The 10,170-nt window shown below is 35.3% G+C and overlaps 1 protein-coding gene and 2 long non-coding RNA genes across 7 annotated transcripts; 2 read left to right on the top strand and 1 right to left on the bottom strand.

The window, feature by feature from the left end:
• LOC110270604 lies at window positions 328–751 on the top strand. Its single transcript, XR_002360244.1, has 2 exons — window positions 328–380; window positions 648–751. It is a non-coding gene; the product is annotated as an uncharacterized LOC110270604 (long non-coding RNA).
• On the top strand, window positions 1,816–7,292 carry LOC107639234 (tetratricopeptide repeat protein 1). Of its 5 annotated transcripts, none has more exons than XR_002361007.1 (7): window positions 1,816–2,304; window positions 2,764–2,943; window positions 3,996–4,122; window positions 4,437–4,550; window positions 5,457–5,633; window positions 6,171–6,306; window positions 6,548–7,292. XR_002361007.1 is itself a non-coding variant. In XM_016342711.2 (5 exons), the coding sequence occupies exons 1-5, from the start codon at window positions 2,008–2,010 to the stop codon at window positions 5,570–5,572; spliced, it is 834 nt and encodes a 277-aa protein (XP_016198197.1). In that variant the 5' UTR covers window positions 1,816–2,007; the 3' UTR covers window positions 5,573–6,013. The 5 variants fall into 5 exon arrangements, 1 of the variants encoding a protein (XP_016198197.1); XR_002361005.1 differs by having other exon boundaries at window positions 6,066–6,306; XR_001620037.2 differs by lacking the exon at window positions 6,548–7,292 and having other exon boundaries at window positions 6,171–6,499.
• LOC110271025 lies at window positions 4,722–5,450 on the bottom strand. Its single transcript, XR_002361008.1, has 2 exons — window positions 5,313–5,450; window positions 4,722–5,279 (listed from the first exon to the last, which is right to left on the bottom strand). It is a non-coding gene; the product is annotated as an uncharacterized LOC110271025 (long non-coding RNA).

Here is a 10,170-nt window from a genome sequence, read left to right as displayed (position 1 = left end):
GTTTGTTCAACGTATCTTGAACCCATTCTTTCAGAAATTATACTAAATCTTGTAATTGAGAGACAATTTTCGGTTGTCGAAAAGCAAGCCTCATTAATTAAAAGACAAGTTGCAATTGCTAAAAAAGGGTTGGCTATTATGCAACAAAGTAGGCCTCGCCTTTATAGCGAATCAGATGTATGTGATATGTTGACTGAATTGGGACTGATAGGTTCAATTCGGATGCAGTGTTATCAGTTTTTATGTGAAAATGAGTAGAAAAAGCGCCAAATTTTTGGGATCCCACATAAAATGCGATTGGATGCTCTTTTTGATTTCATGACAGCTGTTGATGTTCGCTTAGGAGATATGGCACTTTCATAAAACATTAACCATTACAGGTATAACTTTTATACGCACTTAATTTCTGATTAATTTGAGGTTATTGCTTTCATTAATTGATTACGGATACTATGGGTATATCTTCATGTATTTAAAAAAGATATCATTTTCTGTTTTATTTATGTTAACCATGGTTGGAAATCACTTTATGTATATATATTTTGAGATTGATTGGTTGTTTAAATAAAAAGACATCGATAAAATAGATTATCATGATCAACTCTGATCTTTGAATTAATTTGTCTTTGTTGTATATGTTCGTGCAGGAATCATAACTTAAAAATGTTTGGGAACAAGAAGTACACTGCTTAGTACAAGTAAAAATCGATCATGTGTTAATATTTTTGACTCGGAGAAACTTTATTTTTTTGAAGTAGATGGTACAGATGACTCAAGCTATGTAGAATTGATTTTTTGGAAGTAGGCGATGTCACTGACCATGAAGAATTACCCTTTTGAAAAGTGTTGTCTGATGATAAAATAGTACTCTCTAAGGTAGCGTTTGGTAGAGAGACAGAGACTGAAAGACTGAGACTGAGAGACAAAGACTAAGAGACAGAGACTGAAATAAATTTTAGTATTCTGTTTGGTGCAAAGTGAGAGACAGAAATTGAAACAAGAATAAAACTCTAATTTAATTTGCACAAAGAGTAAAATTGGAATTAATTAATTGAAATGAGGGTATTTTAGGTATAAAATGTTATTCAAATTTTAGTCTCCGTTTCTAAAAATTTCAGTCCCTTGTATCCCTACTTTTTGGAGGTACTGAAATATTGAAATTTTAGAGACAGAGACAGAAATTTTAGTACCAGTCTCTGAACCAACAAACATGATACTGTGTCTCAGTCTCCCAGTCTCTGTCCCAGTACCTCAAAACAAACGCTACCTAAGAGTTCTTTTGGTTATTACTGTTTTGGTGTTTTGTTATATATTTATAAAAATTGTATTTAATTTTTGGTCGCACATACTTGAAAAGAAATGCTACTAACTTTTGATAATATTTTATTTTGTAAATACAATTTAGTGAAACTTCTTTTTTAAATATGCTTAAGGAGATTAATGATGTAAAGTATGAGTAGTTTTTATTATTCTTTTACGAGATTATTTATTTATATATTTTTAAAAAGAATAATATATTTTTTTATTTATGACATTAAAAGATGAAATAAAAGAAAAATTTTTTTTATTTTCTTTTCATCCATTTTTTCTTTATCCAAACAACATAAAAAAAATCAATTTTTTCTTTTATTTTTTTTCTTTCATTTTCTTTTTTCTTATTTTTCATCTTTTATCCCAACAAAGTGTAAAGGAGATAAATTTTAACTATTTTTTTGAATTTATTTTAATTGTCAAATATTTTCTTAGATAAATAATGCGGATCTGCAAATAAATATTGCTGGAGTGCTTTTTTTCGGTTTTAATACTCCTAATATTGAAGTCACCAAAAAAAAAATACTCCTAATATTGTAGAAGAGTCTGGAAACTCAACCAGAGACCAACGGAAAAAAAACGTCAGAACTCACAAGTCACAACAAACCGACTAATCTTAGCCCCTCACCCCACTTCTTTCCGTTCGGTGTTAGTTATCATCGAAACAGTCCCAATCACACTGAACCTTGAGAGAAAATGTTGGTGGTGATAGAGCAGCAAGAGACAGAGGATCGAAACGCCAATCCCTCCAACGCGGTTGCGGGTAACGACGCTTCTGACGGTTTTGAAACGGCCAGCGACACCGACCTTGGCAGTGACAACGGAGGCGATGACGTCGGAGCTAGCAGCTATGATCAACGGCAGCAGCAACATCAACAGCAGCAGCTGAAGACAGAGCTTTCCGAGCTGGAGCCGGAGCCGGAGCCTGAGCAGAGTGTTTCTCCAAGTAATAGTTACTCTGGGGATCTCTTGATCAATGAGGAGTTGGAGAAGGTTCAGTTTCGAAATTTTAGGGTTTTGATAATTTTCCGTTTAATTGGGTATCTTCTTTTATTGTGATCATGTTCTTTGGTAGTAATTACTTTTTTTAGTTTCATTTTCTAGTGTTTTTTATTCTTTAAAATGGTTTATAATAAAAAATTTCGTTTTATTTTAATGGAATGGTTTGATGCTATTAGGTTGCATAATAATACCAGGGTTTGAGCAGTAGTGTTTTATAAACTGCACTAGAAATTGAACATGTGAAATCTTATGGTCAATTGGCTAAGCAGACTAATTGTCTTCAGACTACGATTATAAAGTCGTTGAATCAAAATATTTTTTTAACTACATGATCTGTTATCTACATAATGGTCCTGGTCTAAATTGGACCATTTGATGTGGTATTTAAAACATGCATATTCATTTTAAGGTTAAGAATACACAAAATAGTGCTGATGCCACATGCTGCAGAAAGCATTGGTTCAAGCAAATGAAGCAAAGGCAGAAGGGAACAAGCTTTTTGTGGATGGGAAGTATGAGGAAGCATTATCCCAGTATGAACTTGCTCTACAAGTTGCACCTGACATGTCTTCATTGGTTGAAATACGCTCGATATGCCATGCAAACCGTGCTGTGTGCTTTCAGAAACTGGTATGGTGTTCTTTCTTGCTGTTAATGAGAATAGCATTTGGCAGCACCTTCCGCTATCAATTATTATATCCTGTTCAAGTAAATCAGATGGACTATTTATCTCTATCTTTATTTTTTATTTTTTATTTTTTAAGAAGCTTGATAACTTATGTCTAGTGGTCTATGTGATTTGCCTACTAATTTGGAAGTGTATGATTAGGTATTTTTCTTAAGGTTATTATTTGGGCAGTTAAATTGTCATTACTTTTGAATTTAAAAGTTCTATCATACAGAAAGAGGGAATGTGTAATTCTGTAAAATAAAAAAAAAAAAAACTCTATCTGCATGCAATAAAGTAGCATTCCTTCAACTGCATAAAAAGGCGCAAGACAGAAAGGAGAAGCTTAAGCTTAATCCTCTCTTGTTACAGGGGTAAATTGGCAAATTTAATGATGTGGAGATTATAACCCAACCATAATTTCTTTGACATGTTCTAAATATAATTAAGGATTGTGTAAAGGTAATAGTGAAAACAGAAAAGGAAAATTGGATACAATTTATTGTTTCAACTATTTCTTCAACAAAATTGTTTCGACTATTTATTTAACAAAATTGTGCACTCAACCAAACAAACCCTATAGTATTTTAATTATTTATGGATGTGCATTGGTTTGGTTCGTGGTAAGACTTGCGAATTTGAGGCATTACTAATTAAATATAATCTAGTTTAGCATATACATATTTATTACTTCCATAATGTAATTAGTTTGAACAAAACATGAACCCAACTTGCTTAATTAAGAGGCCTGCTTAAAGTAAAAATATAATATGGGAGCTCACAAACTAGATACCTCATGAATCCATCCGAGGGGCCATTTTTGGCAAACTAGACCCTTTTAAGTGTGGTTCTACTCTTTCGTACCTCTTTTTTGATTTTCAAATCATATCTTTTGAAGTCATTTTAATCATAGATAAAGCTGGTATGGAATCTTGCATCATATTTGCCCTTTTATATTTGAAATTGTTTGAGTCAAGAATCTAATTTCCTTTAACTTATGCCAAACATATCCCAGGGAAAATATGACAACACAGTTAAAGAATGCACAAAAGCACTAGATCTGAATCCAGTGTACATTAAAGCTTTAGTAAGAAGAGGAGAAGCTCATGAAAAGCTTGAACATTTTGAAGAAGCCATTATTGGTAAGTTCAGATCTTATATTAGGGGTTATTATACTTTAAGCAGGAATTGAACTTTATTCTCTTTTTCACAGTAAGGGGGTAAGTGTAGTTTCTCAAACTGGAAAGGTGCCACTATTATGTGGTATTTGCCAACCTAGGGAAAGCCAGTATGAGTATCATTATGCATTCCTTATTGTTGGATCTTAATGAAGAAGTACATGTTTTGCATACTGATGCCATTCAGATTTTTTTTTCCCTTTTTGCATCATTGAGTTCATTCATACCATCATTTTTTCACTTCACTAATTTTAGTTATTTTTTTCAAATATCGACAGATATGAAAAAGATCTTAGAAATTGATCCCTCAAATGATCAAGCTAGGAAGGCCATCAGGCGACTTGAGCCGCTTGCTGCAGAAAAGCGGGAAATCATGAAGGAAGAGATGATTGGCAAGTTTCTGTTATCATCTTTATCTTGGATTTCAATTATAGTTGCTATTGTATTATGTACTTTGCGCAGAATAGTGCATGGGCATGCTTTCCTTACATTACCTTGGTCCTTCATGCATACATTTATAATTTGTTACCCAAATATGACGATCTTTTCTTTATTTCTTCTTGCTGCTGCAAAACTACCATCAATGACGGAAAAACATCCTGTCTTGGTTTCTGTGTATTTATTGGCACATTCATCTAGCTTTTTCGTCCATCCTTAAGATTTATTTGCACTCTTGTGGTTGAAATTTGCCAAGTCCATATGTTTGTTTAGTCAGATGAAACCCTTTTTGGAAGAAATTATTTTATCAAAGGAATTTATGGATGCCTTATTATGATATTTCTAAGCATAGGATACCTAGGTGATAGAAAGATATACTATTATTTTTAAGCGATGTATGCAACTTTGCGTTTTCAGAGATTGCATTTTATCTTGTAGATATAGATTTTGTTTCTTGAGAGGTTAGACTAGTATGCTCTGTGTTATTTGTGATGGGCATAGAGTTGGAATTTGTTAATTGGGATTTGGGAATCTTGTAGATTGAGGAGAAACTTTAGGATTGTCTAGTTATATAAATTATCTTTTATCTTGAATCGCAGTCTTTGGTGCTTGATTTATTTAATGCTCAAACAAAACCTTTTTGGATTCCAGGCAGAGCTGCTGGCTGCACTTGCATGTTAAGCCTATTATCTTCCTGGTTGTCTTTCATGTTAAACCTATTATCTGCTTCTTTACCTCTTGGTAGAGGCTGCAGAGTCTCATCTTCAGTTGCGAATATTTTCTATGTACTTACATTAAATAATCCTGTATGATTTGCTATTTTCATTTTACGTGCACTGAAAAACTGTTTCTTCATGCAGCAAAACTAAAAGAAATGGGAAATTCTGTCCTGGGCCGTTTTGGGATGAGTGTCGATAACTTCAAAGCAGTTAAAGATCCAAACACTGGTTCCTATTCTATCTCATTCCAGCGTTAAGTGTGGCAGAGCAAAGTCATAATAGCATTAAGCAAGAAAGATGCAGTCCATAATAATGCAGGTTTGAGGCTTCATTCTGCATGCAGGACATTAGGAAAAGTTGAATGTTCTTAAAGGAGTTTAGATCATCTAAAGTGAAAGTTTGTAAGGTGGAAAAAATGAGAGGTTAATCATTTTTGGATCATTTGAACTCATTTTCAATGGGAGTTATTGATGGAAGGGTGATTATGACTAACTTCTTACTTTCACACTTTACAAAAAGTATGTGAAATATCATCTGTAAGAGCATTTGATGATTGATTTTGATTCATCCTTAAGGGACATTGATAATGAATAAATTTGTGATAATCAATTGTGATTTTTAATCTGTATTCGGATTTCAAAACACATGAAGATTGTTACGATTTGGAAAATTGAACACATCATGTGATTCCTGTTACATCGCCCCTTTTTCACTCATCTAATAAATTTTCATCTCCTACTTTTATTTCAGTGGTGCTAAGCATTTAAGCAATGTCCGCGTTCTGGCTAGTCAAGTACTTCATGTCCTAGCTAGAAGATGATGGAACTAATTCATTGTGACATTGTTTTTTCTTAGGCACCTTGGAATTCGTGATTATTTAAGTAGTGAGGAAGTTGAACATTGCTAGAATCATGAGTAAGTGCAAACATAACCGTTCATGATGGCAATATCTAAGTGTTTTGGGTTTGTCCGCTGCTGCTTTCCGTCACAGGTTCGTTCATTGTGTTGTGTTAGTCATTACTGTTAGATGTGAGTAAGTGCAAACATAACCACTTGTTCATGATTACTGATTAACAAGTGGTTGTTTGCTTCTTTTACAACAGCCCTTAATTAATGCAGATAATATAAATTGAGTCTTTGAATTATACGTATATAGTTTATGCTGATGTCATATCATTTGATAATACCTGAGTTGCTGTCATATTGACTAAATGAAAAATGAAAATTTTCAGGGAAGAAAACAGGAGAGAGAAAGAAAATATTTGAAGGGGTCTCTCCTTATTGTTCTCGATATCCCAAAATAAAGAAAAAAGAAAAATCAAATCAAATAAAATTAACATCTGAAATATGATTCATTATTCGGAAGAATGGAATCATTTTTTTCCAGGACAGTTAATTTCCCCTAAAAAAGCCAATTCCTCAAAACCCTCACAGTTCACAACCTTGAGAACCCTCATTCTATACAAGGGAGCCTACAAATGGAGAGATAAATCAAGCTCTTGATATTTCTCTGCACAATTGGTCCTTGTCTCAAGGTTTTGAGTGTCACTCTTCAGTAATGATATTTGTTGAGATGTGTTAATGATATTTGTTGAGATGTGTCAACACTGTTGAAGCCACTGCTTCCAAGGCGGCTTTGCCAATCACCGAAACTTCTCTCATCAATACACTTAACCGGTAAGGAAACACACCATTATCTCCAGCAAATTCATGTGCGCCATTTGATCTAAATCCTTCTGAAATATGGCGGCTTGGGAAATATGCGAGATTCGTTGCATGGCCAGTGATGAACGCTGAAGGGAAAACCTTAGGAGGGGTCGACAGCGAAGAAGCAAATAGAAGATACGAGTACTCAGCAGAAGCCCTCTCAGTGTCTTTTCTTGGTTCTTCTCTCTTTTCTGTGAGCATTTTGGTGCCCCCTAAAGCTTGAGAACTGTAGAAAGTTCTTGTGCAGTATAGCCATCGAAGAACTTTTGATATTGTGGCATCGTCGTCTTCTTCTTCTGCTTGGCTTTCCTCGACTTTCACAACTGTTTCCTCAACGACTTCCATCTCTATATTCTGAGACAAAAAATGCAACTAAAGAAAAGACAGAAGAGAAAATGCAGATTATAATTTGTATATTATTGAAAAGAAGGGAACAGGAAACTGCTGTCAAGATTAAACTTGATAGTTTACCTGAGAAATGTGAAACGGGTAGCTTAATTAACTGAGACAGAAGAAAGAATAAAAGTGGGAGAAAGTGATATGAGAGTAGGAGTTTGAACTGATAAAAAAATTGAATGAAGAGTCCAGAGAATTGCTCTCAGAATTGGAAAGAGGGAGAAGAGAATGACGAAGGTGGAGAACTAAGAAATACTTCCTCTGAACTTTGTTGTCATTTTACTTGCTCTAAATTATTAAGCTTAAAATTCAGAGAAATCATTCACCAAAAAATCAAAAGCAATCTAAAATCAATATTATTAAACAATGCTTAATTAATTAAGAGAGAATAGTAGAATTGTATATTTAGGGTATAATTAATCATTTAACGATAAATATTACATAAAAAAAAATAAAAATGATATATTTGTTCGTGCTAGAAATGAGTTCATGAACTGGAGGGTAAAGACTGGAGATTCCAACTTCGGCGCGTGCAGAACCAGCTGGGTGGGCAACCTGCAAGACACTCCGATATTAAAGTCAGTAGTATATTAGATAGTAAGAAGCTTTTTCGTATGCTCACCTGTTGGTTTCTTTTCACTTTTAACTTTGTCCGGTCGGGTCGTCGTTTTTCCGGCATCTAGCGCTCTTTTGTCGCATCATTATTGTCAAGATTTGAGGGTTACAGGCTTTGATAGTGCAGCCGCTATAGTAGTCTTGTCGTTATCTCGTAATGTCAGTTATGACTTAATTGTTTTATCCGTTACGGTCCCATTTGTCTAAAACAGTGTCCCAACTCGGATTCCTGGACCTGGGCCTTTTGGTCGGGGGCATCCGAGTTCAGAAAATCGGACCTTCCTCTAGATTGGGATTTTGAAGGGTTCATTAAACGAAATTGAACAATTTCTTTTAATTTCAAGGTAGTTATGCTTTCATTGTTCTACGAATCGTCAGTCCCACTCTCAAATTTTCTCTCAGCAATAAATGCAACATTAGTTTGAAATTAAACAACCCTTTATTTTCACTTTTCCTTTCACTTGTTCATTCTCATTTTCCAAAACTTCTCCAAGAGCGGACAGTTGCTCCTTCTCAGTGAAATTCTCTCGTCTGGTCTCCCTTCTCCGTCGCCTTCTTTGCTGCCATCACTTCTTCCACCAGCGCTCATAACACCTTCGTTCAAGGTTAGTGGGATTTTTTTTTCTCTTTCTATTCCTACGTGTTTGCTTTGCAGTTTTTTTCCCTTGTAAACTTTTGCACATTATCCATGTTTGTTGGTGCTGCTTGAAGTTTCCCTCACATTGTCCCTTCGTTTATTTCTTTTGATTATGCTCAATGTAGCTAGGGCACCACTGTTTTGAGTTTTCTCTCAAATAATCGATGATTTTTGCTTGCCCCCATTTTCCAGAATTTTGTGTTTTCAAGGCTTGTTTTGTATCTTACTTAAGTGACCCATAGATTTTGTAGCTCTAGAACCTTTTGCTCTTTGGTAACATAGTGGTGGTGACGTAGTGGTGGCGCCCTTGCAGGTGATGGCTAGGAAAAAGGTTATCGCGACTCGAGAGTGTGGTGTCTAACGACCCAATTTTCAATATGGCATGCTCATATCGAAATATCGAGTGTTACCAACTTGAAACTACACTAACACTATTATTAATAATATCTAGCCTGTAATCGGGTTAACGGAACTCTATTTTTATGAAGAACGTTCCTTAAAGAAAAATTCGCAAACAAGAAGAAATACGAGATTACGCAAACTAAGAAGATAAACAGATACATACAGAAATAAGATAATATACTATAATATATATACATATACAACACCCAAAAGATGAAAAGTTATTTACTTCCTCATAATTATGTACATATATACAACTCAAAACATCTTCGGGGTCTGGCCCATATAGGAAGCCCTTAATCTGACGCTCAGACTAGCCTAGTCTTATAACCTGATCTCTCGAAAAATAAAAGTGAAAGTCTAAGACAAAAGAAATGCTAAACCAGAGAGCTGCCCAAAAGAAGGTGCTGATGTCGCTACCTAATCACTATCAAAAGTCACGTTCACGATCTCTATATCAATCTTAGGATCCTCATCGTTCTCAGAAGTCAGATCCACAATCTCTATCTCGTCGGCGTCCTCGTCGTTAGAAATAATGATGACCTCAGGTGTATTCTAGGGGCTACCATCACTGCTACCTCCTACTGAAGCTGTACCACTAGGAAAAATCTGCTCAATAGCTGAAGGCTGACCAGACACAGTGACTGAAGTCCCAATAGGCTCTATGGTGAAAGAGTCAGAGGAGTGAGTAGATAGAGACTCCATCTACATATCTGAACCTAGTGGAGAAAACTCAGGGATTGGGTCATCGATGACAGGGCCAGGCTCAGGCACCGCCTGACCATCCTGCTATGTTGGAACAGGCCCTCCATGCATGAAATCAAAAGGATGGTAGACAGAATCGGAATGTAACTAAGATAGCGGAAAGGCATATGGTGCATCAGGATCAAAGAAGGGTGAAGCTAACAAGTGGTGAAAGGGATGATCTCTAACTATGTATATACGAACTTGAGGCTCCAAGGCCACCACATAGAAGCTGTGAAAGATAGGATCCTTGTACACATAAGACTGCTCGAGCTCATAGAAAATGACACCCAGCTCCATCTGAAGGGGGAGGAAGATAGGGGGTAAGAACTGGAGAGTTCTTAGTAGGGTTGG

Source organism: Arachis ipaensis, chromosome B04 (genome assembly GCF_000816755.2).
Source record: "Arachis ipaensis cultivar K30076 chromosome B04, Araip1.1, whole genome shotgun sequence".
Taxonomy (NCBI): domain Eukaryota; kingdom Viridiplantae; phylum Streptophyta; class Magnoliopsida; order Fabales; family Fabaceae; genus Arachis; species Arachis ipaensis.
This window is presented reverse-complemented; position numbering and strand designations above follow the sequence as displayed.